We start from the raw sequence: 16,599 nt of genomic DNA on the forward strand, positions 1-16,599 counted from the left end.
TTTAAGTATGAACTTCATATCTGACTCAGTTGAAGAGGAAGGACAGATACAAACCTTCCTCTCACTGTTACTGGAATAGTATTTTAATCTCAGAATATATGAGTTCGGAGAGAGATAGGATGACGGAGGTGGCCGGGCAAAGGTGGCCAGAGAAGAGAATAGACATTTGAAAAAGAAAATATCAAAGATAGCTGGCAATGACAATTTACTGATAACTCTGACTCTCACCCGCGCCAAAAATGACGACCCTCACCAGCGCCAAAAATGGAGGATAAGTTTTGTCCACAAGAAATTTGTTCCCCTGAGGCGTGGCCTTGCCTATCTACCATCCTTTCAAAATCAACGGAAAAGCAACACTTCAACGGCTTGGAAACGGAAATGAAAAGCCTTGGGCCTTTTGCCCTCCAAATGTAGGAGGAAGAAGAAAGTACAGTTCTAAAACAACTTCAATATAATAGTCTTCATGTAAATAAACTGGGAAGGGAAAAAATAAAAGAAAGATTCCGAGTTCTAAGATTGAGAAACAAGTAGCGGCACATTTGGAGTTAAGATGCAGTGTCCTCGAAGCTATTCTTTGAGCGATACTGCCGACCTGCTTTCCTTGAGCTCCCAATTGTATCTTTTCTGGTTGTTTGCTCATCTTCCTCCATTGGACAAGCTTCCATGGTTTCTTCACCTGCAATGCTCAATGGGATACGTGTCGCCCCACCCTTGGCGGTATCGTCCTCAGATTTTTTCATGTCAGAATCCTTCTTCGCTTGTTCACCATCACTTGGTTTCTTTTTAGGGGTGAAGGTTATTGATTTTGGAAGACTGACAGTGCCTTCGGTCCCCGACTGTGTATTCTCTGATCTCCTTATTGCGTTAAGGAAGTCCATGTACGCCTGTTGATTAGATTGCTCACTGACTTCACTAGATGAATCAAAGCTATACTTTGTGTACTTGGAAGGATTCCGTACATAATCAGGAACCCCAGAAGCAGCATATTGGGGCATCAAAGACAGTGGTGGCTCTTCGGCCACAATATCCATCGAACAGGTGACCATCGGAGAAACTGGACTTTCAGAACCTTGATCATAGGTGGTGCTGGTATCTTTACATCCAGGGTCAAACCTAACACGTTTCTGTGATTTCGAATCGGACTTATTTTCCTTCCTTTTCAATATAGGTTTTGGGTTGCCGACATCGTGATTTGCTGCCTTAACAGGAACACCGGGGTCTATACCAACAACTTGAGTGGAGTGAGGAGAAGGATGAGAAAGGAAGGTTTCAGCAGTTATGTCCTCTCTTAGCCTATTAATAGCAGACAAGCGATCAGCTCTGGTATCACTAGTATGATCCTTAAATGAGTTGGGAAGTGCATTATGGGAGTTGAGATATGGTCCATGAGCTTCAACGTCCTTCATAAAGGTTCGTTCACCAGCATTTTCCCTGCCTACAGCTACTTTGTCATACTCATCTTCTTCCTCCTATAGTGATGTACATACAGGTTAGATATGTGCAATATATGTAGTTACTAAACGATTGCTGAAAATAAGATTATGGGTCTCTCTACAAACAATATAGAGCAAATTTCAAACTGGGCACGATGCTTACCCATGTCCAAGAATCAAGAATGTGGGCGAACTCGTAAAGGTGAAGTATTTGTACTAAATTCACATATCTAGTAGTCTGATTTTGATAGAATCTATGTAGTCTGTCTAAGCCAAGATGGTTGAAAATCTTGTCTCGGTTCGATAGCGGACCTCTCCCGAGACACGGCGGAAACACTTTATTTAGGGTTTGGCCGAGTTTCTTCTGGCCTATCTCAGCCTATCCAGACGGAGTCAGCGGAGCAACATAACTACAGTGAATACTTGTGAACTTGGTTATTTACTTATTGAAGTGAAATGCGATACATGAAAATACTGTACTAGCTGAGTTTCTCAGCCTGGCTCGGATCAGTCTCGGCCCGAAGGCCAACTACATAGGATAGAATCTATAACTAATTGTTGTAATAGAAAAGAGAGAGAGAGAGAAAAGAAAAAAGGTACCTCATTATCAAGAGTAGGGTCTAAGCCAATAGAAGATCTGATATCTTCTTCTTCTTCTTCTTCTTCGACTTCGAAGGACTGGTTAGACGAGGTAGGACCTTGTTGTTGTTTTTGTAGTGGTTTATCATCATCTTCTTCTTCATCGACTAGATCATCAAGGTCATCAAGATCTTCTTCGAAACCTTTCTTCCTGATATTAGAGGGTTTTTTGTTGGAGAAGAGTCCTCCTCTAGTAAAGGAAGAAGAAGAAGGGTTGTAATCATCATCATCTTCTTCGGTTGTATGGGAATGTTGTTGTGGGCGATTCAACCATTTTTTCTTTTCAACCTCGGCGTCACTTAAAGACCAAAGAGAACGGAGAGGAGGAGGTTGAGATGGTGAGGTTGAAGAAGAAGAAGAAGAAGGTGGACCGAGAGCACCGAATATGTTATCCACTCTTGACCTGAAACTACCATCCATCTTTCTTCTTTCTTCTTTCTTCTTTCTTCTTTCTTATTCTCTTCTACGATAGAGATTATTGGTACGGTCTCCCTCTCTTTCGCTCTCGATCTATAGAAATTTCCCAAATACTTACTCGTTCCAGACAGAAGATTGATTGATTGATGATGATGCCCTTGATTTGCAAATTTAAACAGACGAGGAGGAGGAGGTAACTAAAAAGTTCCCCTATTACTTCACACCGCCTTAAAGTTTATGGGGCCTCTTGGCCTTCAAATAATAAGGCCACCAATTTTTTTTTGTTGAACAGTATAAGGCCACCAATTTAGTTGCTTATTTTATGGGCGCTCACTAGTGGATAAGACCAACCAGCAAATATAATACTAGTACTAATTAACAGAGTAGGAAAGTTGTTTGTTTGTTTACGGAGATTATTAACCTGCAGGTGGTGTCAGAGAGTGGAGGAAACTGACACTCCACCATCCAAACACCCCCAACAAAGTAGTCATCATCAAGCTCGTTCGTCCGTACTCTTTTTTCTTCTTCTTCTTCTTCTTCTTCTTCTTCTTTTGAAATCAAATCAAATCAAAATGGAGGATGATCTTTCTTCCTTCTCTAGTAGTAAGTAGCTCATAACCGAAGAATCCTTTTGATCTTTCTTCTTCTTCCTTCTATACGAGTAGTAGTAGTAGTAGTAGTAGCTCGGTAAATTGATGATGGCGGGGATGGGTTTAGGGTTATTACTGGTGGTGGTATTATATTTGGTGGTGGTGGTGGATTCGAAATACATAGCGTACAACACTTCTCAACAGATGATAAATGATAAATTGAATGTTCATCTGGTTCCTCATACTCACGATGATGTTGGATGGTTGAAGACCGTCGATCAGTATTACGTTGGTTCCAATAACTCCATCCAGGTCCCTCCATCTCTGAAACTCCCTCCAAAGTCCGATCCATCATCATATACTATTACTTATTGTAATTTAAATGACTCCATCTTTCTTTCTTTTTCGTTGTTGTAGGGAGCTTGTGTTCAAAATGTATTGGATTCTCTTATTCCTGCTTTGTTGGCTGATAAGAATCGGAAATTCATCTATGTCGAAATGGCAAGTTTTTCTCTCTACCTACCTAGGCTAATTACTTAAATCAATTGTCAAATCTCACAGAAATCTTATGTGGCTTGTTGTGATTCGTGCTTCTGATGATTTTGATTCACTAAACTGCAAGTCACGAAGAAACCATAGATGTATAGAGCCTGTCTAGTTTTTCTTGTTCCCTAGCATCGCTCTTATTCATTTACTTGATATATCCAGGCGTTTTTCGAACGTTGGTGGGACGACCAGAGTGAGGCAGTCAAATCAACTGTCAAACAGCTTGTCAGCTCCGGTCAACTTGAGCTCATGTACTACTACTACTACTACTACTAATTTACTTACTTTTTCTTCGTTGCTAGTTAGTTAGTTAGTAATTTCATATGTAGTAGCTAGCTGTTGGAAACTGACACTAATATACTAAGTCTTCCATGCACTTGGGGTAAAGAAATGGGGGTATGTGCATGCACGATGAAGCAGCACCACACTACATAGATATGATTGATCAGACAACCCTGGGTCACCGATTTATCAAACGCGAGTTTGGCCAGACACCAAGAATTGGCTGGCAAATTGATCCATTTGGGCATTCGGCCGTTCAAGCTTACTTGTTGGGGGCAGAGGTATGCCCATCTCCATTCATACCTCCATCTCTTGAATCAACTATTCATCACTTCTCTCTAACAGTTTCTTTTATTTCCTCTCTTTACATGTGCAATCTCTTTTTCTAGGTTGGATTTGATTCTCTTTTTTATGGTCGAATTGACTACCAAGACAGAGCAAAGCGGAAAAATGACAAGGGTCTTGAGGTTATTTGGCGAGGTTCTAGGACGCTTGGTTCATCTGCACAGGTTAAATTTATGATGCATATTATTAAATAATGCCTTTGTTATGTGGCAGCAAGCTACTTTTTTTGTTGAAAGGCAGCAAGCTACTTGAGTTATGCTTCGCTACCAACTCCTGACCGTTGCGTTTAATTTCATAGAAAGTCCTTTTCTTCGTTTTCAATACGGCAGATTTTTGCTGGTGCATTTCCTGAGAATTATGAACCTCCCAAAGGTTTCTATTTTGAAGTTAACGATGCATCCCCTGTTGTCCAGGTAGTTAAATCATGATAAGCTATTGTTAAAAACTTCTGAGTGATAAATTGTGTAACAATTCATTGTCATCTATCTGTTTTTGTGGTGAAGGATAATGTTAATTTGTTCGATTATAATGTTCAAGAGCGAGTAGATGACTTCGTAGCTGCTGCAGTATCACAGGTAAGGAGAGAGTAATAATTGATTGCTTTTAAATTATACTTGTATGAACAAAAATTGCTTGCATATGCAAATCATACAAAAGTCCGATAGCTTTGCTAAAACCGTTGTTAATATGTCAAATCTGTAATGCTCAAATTTGATCAGCCGGATGTTTCGTCAGTAACCTATCATACTCATCAAAGTAAAGTTCTTGGTGGGTGATGCCAGACAAAAGTGCATATTTAGAAATAGAATTATGTTCTTTTTACAATTTTCTTGCGTTGTACTATAATCTAGGAATGAAATGTGTTGTGCCCAATCGGGGTTAATGTGAACAATACGAGTAATCCAAGACAAGCAATAGGAATAGTAAAGAACAATCAAGAACATAACACAAAGATTTACGTGGTTCGGTTGGTGAGACCTACTCCACGGCGACAACGGCGCGATGATTTCCACTATGATAAGCAAACAAGTTTACACGAGATTCGTGAGATTGTGTCTTGTGATATCTCCTTAGGGTTTAGTTTATATAGCCACTAAACCCTAATCCCACTGCCTCACCGACTCTCTCCACAACCGACATTATACACAGATAACACTAATCACCGACATAAGCCTAGCTTCAGCATCCCAGCTCTGTCTCGGAGTCTAGCTCTGCCTCACAGCCTTGCTTCGCATACCAGCTCTGTCTCAGTAATCAGCTCCGCTAACGGGTCCAAAATTCGGCGCCGAGACCTAAACGGGTTGGCGGGTCGTAAACCGGGTTCGATACCAATCCATATTCGAGTCACTTCTAACAAAATGCTTAAGCAAATAGATAATAACAATTTTTTTTTCATGTCTTATGCTTTTTTGAGTCACTTGAGATCTAACGGACAATATCTGATCTTTTTCAGGCTAACATTACTCGAAGTAATCACATTATGTGGACCATGGGGACAGATTTTAAGTATCAATATGCACATACGTGGTTCCGGAATATGGATAAGCTCATTCACTATGTCAATATGGTAAATGTTCCTCTGAAATTTCATATACTAATAAGGAAATGCTTTTCTTTCCGTCTCGAGGATCCTTCTTTGGCCTGCTAACCAGCTTAGAGATGAACGCCCAATGAGACGGAATGGTAGTTCTCTACTTATCATGCTTCCATGGTGAGGAAAAATGAGTTGTCCACTATATGGTTACTGATAAATTCTCATAACTGGTAAAATCTGTCAGATTGTTATCATTTTGGACTATTCCATTTTTCATCCTTGACAACTGTCTACTTGTTTCTCTTAATGTCCATTCAAGTAATTTTTCCCTTCGTCTTGCTTATTCAAGCTCCACACCGAACTAGTTCTTCAGTGTAAGTAATCGATTGGTTCTGAATGTATATAGGATGGACGCGTTAACGCACTTTACTCAACCCCTTCCATCTACACGGATGCAAAATTTGCCACAAAAGAGCAATGGCCAATCAAGACAGATGACTTCTTCCCGTGAGTGTAATAACTCAACAATAGGAGAATATTCACTTATTTGTGTTGCATTTCATTGTTCTTTAGATTTAAAGCACACGATTATCAGCTATGCAGATCGTGCAGCTTCATACTGGACAGGATACTTTACAAGCAGACCTGCTTTCAAACGATATGTCCGAGTGATGAGTGGTTACTACTTAGTAAGCTTCCATCTCCACCTCATTGAGTATTTTGTCTCTTCTGAATTTTGCATTTTAACTGGTACCACTCTCTTAGCTTTTAGTAAACTGGGTCTCCCAATCTTCTGAAGCATCAAACTTTATTGCTTATGAGATATTTGTTCATAACCAGGCTGCAAGGCAATTAGAATTTTTTAAAGGACGGAATGATTCAGGTCCCAACACGGACAGCTTGGCTGATGCATTAGCAATTGCTCAACACCATGACGCTGTTTCAGGAACAGAACAGCAACACGTAGCCAATGATTATGCCAAACGGTTATCAATTGGTTATGTTGAGGTAGTATCTCATACCAGGATAGTGCCTTTTCGAGTTTGTTTGTTAACGTTCTTTATTTTGAAACTGATGTACTTGACTATTTCTTTGTAGGCCGAGAAGGTAGTCGCATCTTCTCTTGCTTCTGTTATGGAGGCAGCCTCGACTACTAGATCTGGGAAATCACTTACTAGATTTGAACAGGCAAACTTACTAAATTATATATGCCCATGTACTTGAATTACGCAAAAAAAACAACGCTACTTTCCCTCTTTAAATTAATATGGTCAGTATTGACATTTTAATAAGTAATTTTCTAAATCTAATAGTCGATAAAATACAGTAAGGAACGATCATTTGACTGTTAAAGTTTATTTAGTTTTTCAAAGATATTTGGACCAAACAATTGTCTCTCTTTAAGTGAACTGAAAGTATAACTTGATCATAACAAGTGCTTCACTTTTGCAGTGCCCCCTTCTGAATATAAGTTATTGCCCTCCTACAGAAGTTGATATTTCCACAGAGAAAAGCTTGGTGGGATTAAGATATATTTTCAATATTTCTTGAAGAAGTTAATGACTTCAATGTCCTGCTTATATTTTCCTATTCCTGTGTCTAGGTTATTGTGATCTATAATCCTCTTGGGTGGCAACGGGAGAATGTAGTTCGGGTTCCAGTAAGTACCTCCGTACTACTCCAAACATAGTATATTTCATTTGCAGTTCTGGTAGTTATATGCATATGTGAACTGATTCACTACAATAATGTAGCATGATTCCTAAGAAGAATGATATTTAACTTGGAAGACATGGATTCTTGTGAAACTTCTAGTTTCGGGGTTCCCATTACCATGTTTAAATTTATATTGTCACATGTTCTACAGATCAGTAGTGAATCAGTGATTGTACGGGATTCGGTTGGAAAAGAAATTGAATCACAGCTGTTACCTATAGTCAATGCTTCTGCCGCCATTAGAAATTACTACGTTAAAGCATACTTGGGTCGAACTCCAAGTGATACACCTAAATACTGGCTTGCATTTTCAGCATCTGTACCACCTCTTGGTTTCACCACTTACATTGTCTCAGGTGCAAAAAGATCAGGTTAGTTCATATTTCTTGTGTTCCCAATATAGAGCTGCTGCACAAAGAAAAAAACAGAGGAATACTGTTGAATATCTTTCCTATATTGAGATATTAGAAACTGTTATTTAGAAACTATTACATTTTTTAGTAACTAGTAAATTGGAAAGTAGTAGTATTCTAACTCTATAAACCGAGTCTCGTATTTCTTTTTGAGAATCATCAAGGAATAAAATAAATTCTTTGATCACTTTCAACTTGGTACCAGAGCCAACGGTTTTAAATTTGTTTTGTGAATTTCTATTGATTGAAAGAGAAAGAGCCTTCTTCTTCATCTTGTTTTTCCGGTTTAGCTAAAGTGAAGAAAAAAAAAACTTCATCAAGTTTTTTGATTTAATTTATGAAAGGGAGATACTGAAACAACTGATGCTTCCACAATAATGACTCACAATAAGGCAAAGTTAAATTTTGCTAAAGTTGTTGGTCAATCCGACAAAACTACTTATAAGTGTACTCACTACAACAAAATTGGTCATACCGAAAGTCATTGTTATGAACTATTAGGCTATCCACAATGGTGGGATCATAATAGAAAGAAAAACTCTAAGAAGACCCTTGTAGATCCAACTGTTGAGCAAGCTTCATCGACGGTAGCCACTACAGGTAATGTAGGTAAGACTTTAAATATGTCTACACATGTTTCGAATAGTACTTGGATAATTGATTCTGGTGCTACATATCATATGACTTTTGATTCTAGACAGGTCTCAACCATTAACCAATCCTCACATAAATGTGTCTCTACTGCCAATGACACCTCATCCCCTGTTGTAGGGGAAGGGCCTATAACTCTAACTAATACCTTGAACTTAGACTCTGTTTTGGTTGTCCCATCTTTAGATCATTATTTATTATCACTGTCTCAAATAACCACCACTCTATTGTGTATTGTCATCTTTTGGCATGAGTTTTGTGTATTTAAGGACATCCGGACAAGGCAAACGATTGGTTATTGTGTCAGGCAAGGAAAGTTGTATTACTTGGATTTAGTATCTGAAAGCTCTAGTAAATTGCTTCAGACATTAGTAGTGAACTGTTCTGAAATAAAAAATAAAGCTGAAATATGGTTATGACATCGGCGTCTGGGGCATGCCTCTTTCGGTTACCTTAAGAAATTATTTCCATCGTTATTTATTAAATGCGATGTTTCAAGTTTTCAATGGGATGTTTGTGCACTTACAAAAAGTTATCGTGCATCGTTTCCGTTAAATTTAAATAAAAGACCAACTCCTTTAATGATCTTACATTCTGATGTTCGAGGTCCATCTAAGGTTTCTACTTTGGGTCGGTTACGGTGGTTTGTTACCTTTATTGATGATTGTACTAGGATGACTTGGGTGTGTTTGATGAAATCTAAAAGTGAGGTAAAGTTATTGTTTCAGAAGGTTTATAAACTGTTTAGTACTCAGTACAACGCAAATGTCCAGATATTTCGTAGTGACAACAGAGGAGAATATATGGATCATGAACTCCAAACTTATCATTCATGGTATTGTTCATCAGACCACTTGTCCAAATACCCTCAACAAAATGGGGTCGCTGAAAGAAAGAACCATCACTTGTTAGAAGTTATCAACGCTATGTTGATCGAAGCACATATGCCATTATCTTGTTGGGGAGAAGCACTTCTTGCTGCAACCAATTTAATTAATAGAGTACCTTCTAGCACTTTAAGACTCCTTTTCAAGCTCTATCGGATGTTACAATTTCTCTGACAGTTTCAAATTTACCTCCCCGTATCTTTGGTTGTGTAGCATTTGTTCATGTTCATGAGCACCAATGTGCAAAATTAACTCCAAGGGCATTAAGATGTGTATTTGTAGGGTACGCTGCAAATCAAGAAGGGTACAGATGTTATCATCCTCCAACTAAACGAATGTTTGTTACATTGGATGTTATCTTTCATAAAGATTTCAAGTATTTTTCACCTGAGTCTGAACTTCAGGGGGAGAAAAGCAAACAGGAAGTTCTGACTCTTGATTATGAAGAAACGGATAATCATATAGATCAGAACAAAATTGGATCTAATATTGAAGTAAATTTGATTCCTAAAGAAACAATTGGAGCTGAAATTGAAACTCCGGAATTACCACCACCTGAATCGGTAATGGAAGAAAGTGTTAATGAAATCGTTGAACAAATTGTGGATTTATCTCCAATTGAAGCCGTTGAACCAGGGGTTGGTAATACACCAAAACAATCGCGAGGATGTTCTTGAAGCGTCTTCTGAACCACCTAGAAAAATATTATTGTCGCGTTAAACCAGATGTATTCTTATACCGACATATGAACCTGAGTTGTCTAGTAGAGTCAAATATCCTATGAGCCAGTATGTGTCAGATCATCGGTTGTCGGAATCAAGTAAGTCATTTGTAAATCAATTATCTACTGTATCTATTCCTAACAATGTGCAGAAAGCCTTATCTGACACAAAATGGAAAGCATTTATGAATGAGGAGATGGAATCCTTACAAAAGAATGACACTTGCGAGTTAGTTGATCGTCCAGTTGATAAAAATCCAGTGGGATGTCGGTGGATTTATTTGGTGAAGTACAAAGTAGGCGGTACAATTGAACGTTACAAAGCGAGACTAGTGGCGAAAGGCTACACTCGAACTTATGAAGTCGATTACACAGAGACATTTGCTCCATTTGCAAAAATCAACACTGTTCGCGTCTTGTTATCGTTAACAACAAATATAGATTGGCTACTACAACAATTTGATGTGAAGAACGCTTTTTTGCATGGGGAATTATTAGAAGAAGTCTATATGGACCTTTCATCGGGATGCACGATACCAGAGATACATAACCAGAAGGTATTTACTATTTAGATTGAAAAAAGTCATTGTATGGATTAAAACAATCACCAAGAGCGTGGTTTGGAAGGTGTACGAAGGCTATGAAGGAATTCGACTATCGCCAAAACAATTTTGACCATACCTTATATATAAAAAGGGCAGAAAGGAAAACCCACATCACTTATTTTATATGTTGATGACATGGTGGTTACTGGGGATGATCCCGAAAAACAGAAGGCTTTACAAAATTACTTATCTAAAGAGTTTGATATGAAAGACCTTGGTCCGTTGAAATACTTTCTTGGAATTGAAGTATCTCGAATTCTCGATCTAGTAATGGAATTTACCTATCCCAGAGAAAGTATACTTTAGATTTGTTACATGAGGTGGGTATGTCAGCGTGTGAGCAGATTGATACACCTGTCGAAGAAGGATTAAAGTTGTTCGTGGAGCCTAAGCAGATACCAGTTAATAAAGGAAGATATCAACGACTCGTTGGAAGGTTGATGTACTTGGCGCACACGAGGTCAGATCTTGCATATGCGTTAAGTACTGTTAGCCAATTTATGCACAATCCTGGTGAAAAACACATGAATGTTGTTTTACGCATTTTGAGATATTTGAAGGCGACTCCTGGAAAAGGTATTCTCTTTACTAAAAATTCGAGTTGTTAAACAATCGATGTATATACTGATGCAGATTGGGTCGGGGAAGTAAATGGTAGGCGATCAACTGCAGGATATTTTACCTTTATTAGTGGAGATCTTGTCACGTGGAGAAGTAAAAAACAGAACGTTGTTGCACGTTTAAGTGCAGAGTCTGAATTTAAAGGTATGGCAGATGGCATATGTGAAGCACTATGGTTAAGACTCCTCTTAGATGGTTTAGGGTATCCTCTTGAAAGACCAATTCGGTTATATTATGACAGTAAAGCAACATGTGATATTGGTCACAATCCAGTCCAGCACGACTGTACAAAGCATGTTGAAGTAGATCGATGTTTTATTAAAGAAAAGTTAGACGACAACATTGTGGAGTTACCAAAGATTTGATCTGAAGATCAATTGGTTGATGTTCTTACAAAAGCAGTTTCAAATCGAATATTTTTGAAATTGGTGGACAAGTTGGGCATGTGTGATATGTATGCACCAACATGAAGGGGAGTGTTGAAATATCTTTCCTATATTGAGATATTAGAAACTATCAAATATTAGAAACTGTTATTTAGAAACTATTAGATTTTTTAGTAACTAGTAAATTGGAAACTAGTAGTATTCTAACTCTATAAATAGAGTCTTGTATTTCTTTTTGAGAATCATCAAGGAATAAAATAAATTCTTTGATCACTTTTCCTGGTTACTTAACATTGTACTATACTGGTTGCGAACGTAGATGCCAGTTCTACCATATCAATGATACAAACTGCACAAGGTGTTGAAGCTGGTAGCGTTGAACTTGGACAAGGAAATTTGAAGCTCATTTACGCTGCAGATGAAGGCAAACTAACTCATTATATCAATAAGAGGACATTGGTATGTCATTTGGTTAATGTCTTTTAGTACTGTTTGAATTATGTTCGCGTTCTCAATAGTTTTACCTGACATAATCTTCTTGCAGTTTGTATCGTTCCATGTTTTAATGTTTGAACTCTGTGTATGTGCTCCTGTAATGTCCTCATAATCTTTTTGTGTTATGTTATATATTTTGTCTCTCAAAGATAAAAGCACCTCTGGAACAATCATACAGTTTTTATTCTGGAAGTAAGGGAGATGATGAGGATCCTCAGGTAATCCTGCTTTTTCAGGCAAACCGTGTCTTCTACTAGCTCCTAACATTATGTTTTAGTCGATGACATCGATTGTTTCTGTTTATGATATATATTTTTGAAAATGTTTGTTTTTTATTTCTGGCTAATGGAGGCGTCAGGAGCATATATTTTCCGTCCAAATGGCACATTTCCCATCAAGTCTGAGGTCAAGGTATATGATGATCTCTGAAATATATATTTTGTCCATGCTTAGTACTACTAGTACTAGGTACCTCTCACCTAATAACTGGGGGTTTAAGAGTGAGTGGAAAAAGTTGTGTATCCTTGATTATTTTGTGTAGATGAAAGCCAATGGAATTACTTAATTCTTGCAGGTTCCTGTAACTGTTTTCCGCGGACCTGTGATGGATGAAGTTCATCAACGAATCAATCCATGGATATCTCAGGTGATCTAAGTCAAACAGTACTTATTGTGCACATACTATTTCCTTCTATTTTAAAGTGGGGACCTAAACATTAAAGTAATATGTGAGCAACAATTACTAAACTTTTTCTTTTCGTTTTTTGAAAAGGCATATTTTATTAAATCAGCTATACTACTTCACGAGTTCCCTAGATACTGGAACTAAATTTCACTTCATAAAAATGACAAAATTCAGATGCGCTATTTCATTAGTTCATTCTTAACTCTTAACTTTCCGCCTTTCGTGGCAAACAAAAGTTCACCTCTAATACATCGGACACTCCAAGTCCAAGGGATGTTCATGACGAAGGCAAACCCTGAATTTTCAGTTTTGTTTTGCATACTTTATGGTCATGCGTTTGATAAATGCGAATTGGCTTTTAGTTTTGTCCACAGAAACCTCTTTTAACAGGCGAAAACTCTATGGTGATAACACTAATGGATCAATTTGCAGGTCACGAGGGTCTACAAAAAAAAGGAGTATGCTGAAGTTGAGTTCAGTGTAAGCATAACTTGCTATAATTTGATCCATAACACTGACAAACAACACTACGTCAATTTTATTTGCTCTGTAGGAGCACAAATTTCTTAGCTACTTTCTGAATGAAGTTCTTTTTTTCCTTTTAAGGTTGGGCCTATTCCCGTCGAAGATGGAATTGGCAAGGAAATTGTAACATCAATCACAACTAGCATGGATACTAATAAGACATTCTATACAGATTCCAATGGACGGGACTTCATTAAGAGGGTATGTCATGGATATGAAGGTGCACTGTATTAAATGCTTAATGTAGTTAATCTTCAATTTGACCATTTTATTTGGAGTACAGATTCGAGATTACAGGACGGACTGGGACCTCGAAGTGAAACAACCTGCTGCTGGAAATTATTATCCTGTATGCATCGTATTATTCTGTAGTGTTTATTTAAGTTCACTTACATACATGACTTGCTGAATTAGCAGACATGAACCCCAAACAAAAGTGATATCATCGAAAAAACAAAAGTGGGGTGTGAATAACCCCTAACCATATACCATGATTACACCTTCACTCTAGGTCACAAAAAACTGTTTAAGATGAGTAGTCTTTTACCCGTGGACCCCTCGTACACACTCACAAATCAACCCCCAGTTTCACGTGTTGTTAGAGCCTTTTAGAAATCTACTAGTTGTTTGACAGATTTGTGAGATTTCCATGATGGTCTTTCTGCTTTCAGATAAACCTTGGTATATACATTGGAGATAACAGCACAGAGCTTTCAGTTTTGGTAGACCGATCTGTGGGTGGATCCAGCCTATCGGATGGACAAATAGAGCTCATGCTGCACAGGTGAAATTTCTCCTCTTTCCAGCACTTGAGTTTTCCCTGGATTTATTATTCAGTGATTTGCATGATGTCAGCTTCTTCATGTGACTTACACTAGTTATACACTTATATGTTTCTTCTTTCTGTCGTACAGGAGGCTGCTTTATGATGATTCTAAAGGAGTTGCAGAGCCACTAAACGAAACAGTCTGTGTCCAAGATGATTGCACCGGACTAACAGTAAGATCATTGTCCCACTTGTTGACATGTTCCATAACTATGAATATTTTCATAACCATGTAACACTCAAAGTCAGATGTGGTATTTCTGCATGGGGCCTCACCTCCTTGTGAAAATATCTTGGTCCCTATAAACTAGTGAAAGTAACACTAGCAGTTATCAAGCTATGCATTGTTGTCTTAGTTTCTTATGCAGTTGTTTGGCCTTCACTTCTGTAAGAATTTTTGCACCCCAAAGAAAGAGAAGGGAAAAAAAGAGAAGAAACAAAATGGAAGTGTTTGAATAGATTTTCTTCTCCAAGATTCCAGGAGAACCTCTTTTTCTTGGCGGTTGCTGTTAGGAAACCTACTCTTATTGGCTTGACAATATGGTTCGGCAGATCCAAGGGAACCTGTATCTCAGAATTGATCCTCGAGGAGAGGGTGCTACATGGCGGCGATCATTTGGACAAGAAATATATTCTCCATTTCTCTTAGCTTTTGCACACCAGGTGAAAATAAACGCGTGCACACCTACATATATATAAGCAACTCGATCTTTGTCGTTAGATTCTTTGACCTTCTGTGACAAATTCGCAACTTCTCATTTTTAGGAAGGAGATAAGTGGAAAAGCTCACATCTTCCAACTTTTTCGGCGATAGATCCTTCTTACAGTTTACCTGATAATGTGGCATTGATAACCCTACAGGTAGGGCTCTCCATTCCCGAGGGACCAATTTATATTTCTCCTATTTGATTTAATAAAGAAAAGAACACCCACTTCCCAATAAAATAGTCAAATAACTGAAAGGTTCTGAATTCACACTTAATTGAAAAGTATGGGTTTAGATGTTTCTCAAACTGATTACAGAATTCCCTTACTTTGGTATATACTGTCTACCTAAAATTTCTTTGTTTCCTGCATATTATAGGAGCTTCAAGATGGAAAAGTTCTCCTTCGGTTGGCACACCTATACGAGGTCTTAACTTTTCTATGGTCATTTGGCATACTGCAGTCTGCACCTTTATTTTTCGTTTCATGAATTTATGAGGACGTCCATCTTAAATTTATAGTCTTTTTTCTTACATTTAAGGTGGGAGAGGATAGTGCCCTCTCAATAATGGGCCGTGTGGAACTGAAAAAATTGTTCCCTGACAAGAAGGTAAGGAAAAGAAAGAGCAATGAATTCTCACCTTTTGATGACAACTAGTGCTTTGTGCGAGTCTTAGATAGTTTCTGCATTGTTCTTTTTCAGATAAAAAGAGTAACAGAGATGAGCCTATCTGCTAATCAAGAAAGAGCAGAAATGTTAAAAAAGAGATTGGTTTGGGAAGTTGAAGGCGCTGCAAATCAAGAATCTGAAGTGGTAAGGGGAGGACCTGTTGATCCTTCGACACTTGTGGTGGAGCTGGGACCCATGGAAATCCGAACTTTCACTATTGACTTGCAGTACATCTTCCATAAGAAGGCTCATCCACACAAGTAACGCATGAATATTTCCCTGTGTGTTAATTTCTTCTTTTGGAACTTGAAGAGCATTTAGCGGATAAATGCCTCTAGCTGTAGATGAGATTGAACCCTTTTTTTTTTCTTTACCGTGTCTTGGCTGTTAGTTGAGTGTAGTAGTTCTCCTAGTGTGTTTTGAATATTTCATTGAGTTTAACAACTGAAGTATTTAGTAGATTGTTTGGTCTACGGTTCCAAACGAAAGGGACTCGCACAGCCACTTACCGTCCTTGGATTGGGACTCGGTTTCCTTGGGTAGAATTCAATTTTGCTGGAAACTGATGGGTTCCTACGTACCAACTCTAATGTGATTCTTGGAAATTAGTAGCATTTTTAAATTCCCAGAGACAGACATGTGGTGACATGTGTTTTTGCCTTTTGTGCTTCGTATCGCATCTGGGCGCAGGGCACCACTAGTAGGTTAGATTAGACTTGCTCTCAAGCTTCTTCGGCAACGACACGTCTTGAAGGCGCCACTAGTACGACCTGTGGGTTAGACTTGCTCTCTAGCTTCTTTATCATCTGCAGATACAAATCCTCTTACCCAACGTCTGAAGATGAGCCAATTCTTCCTATTTCGAGGGATCAAGGATAGATGATGACCTTTTGTTTGCCTTATCGTT

General features: G+C 38.3%; 2 protein-coding genes across 5 annotated transcripts; one reads left to right on the plus strand and one right to left on the minus strand.

Moving 5' to 3' along the window:
* Nucleotides 1-375: 375 nt before the first annotated feature.
* LOC147562784 (midasin-like protein) lies at nt 376-2,680 on the minus strand. The gene is made up of 2 exons (XM_086672930.1): nt 2,034-2,680; nt 376-1,469 (listed from the first exon to the last, which is right to left on the minus strand). The coding sequence occupies exons 1-2, from the start codon at nt 2,490-2,492 to the stop codon at nt 546-548; spliced, it is 1,383 nt and encodes a 460-aa protein (XP_086529056.1). The 5' UTR covers nt 2,493-2,680; the 3' UTR covers nt 376-545.
* On the plus strand, nt 1,899-16,175 carry LOC147562785 (putative alpha-mannosidase At5g13980). 4 transcript variants are annotated; one of them, XM_086672887.1, is made up of 31 exons: nt 1,987-2,682; nt 2,917-3,092; nt 3,207-3,391; nt 3,497-3,580; nt 3,788-3,876; nt 4,014-4,188; nt 4,297-4,416; nt 4,582-4,665; nt 4,756-4,827; nt 5,706-5,819; nt 6,193-6,293; nt 6,382-6,475; nt 6,627-6,794; nt 6,885-6,974; nt 7,239-7,304; nt 7,390-7,446; nt 7,654-7,873; nt 12,106-12,245; nt 12,431-12,499; nt 12,633-12,692; nt 12,856-12,927; nt 13,399-13,446; nt 13,573-13,692; nt 13,775-13,840; nt 14,163-14,275; nt 14,406-14,490; nt 14,870-14,980; nt 15,083-15,178; nt 15,402-15,449; nt 15,564-15,632; nt 15,726-16,175. In XM_086672887.1, the coding sequence occupies exons 1-31, from the start codon at nt 2,636-2,638 to the stop codon at nt 15,954-15,956; spliced, it is 3,270 nt and encodes a 1,089-aa protein (XP_086529013.1). In that variant the 5' UTR covers nt 1,987-2,635; the 3' UTR covers nt 15,957-16,175. The 4 variants fall into 4 exon arrangements, with proteins under 4 accessions (XP_086529020.1, XP_086529013.1, XP_086529027.1 ...); XM_086672894.1 differs by lacking the exon at nt 6,885-6,974 and having other exon boundaries at nt 1,899-2,682; nt 6,627-6,797; XM_086672909.1 differs by lacking the exon at nt 1,987-2,682 and having other exon boundaries at nt 2,878-3,092.
* Nucleotides 16,176-16,599: the final 424 nt, after the last annotated feature.

This window comes from Eschscholzia californica, unplaced genomic scaffold, assembly GCF_041429995.1.
Source record: "Eschscholzia californica isolate CP2 unplaced genomic scaffold, dmEscCali1.0.p SCAF_1, whole genome shotgun sequence".
In the NCBI taxonomy this organism is placed as follows: Eukaryota; Viridiplantae; Streptophyta; class Magnoliopsida; order Ranunculales; family Papaveraceae; genus Eschscholzia; species Eschscholzia californica.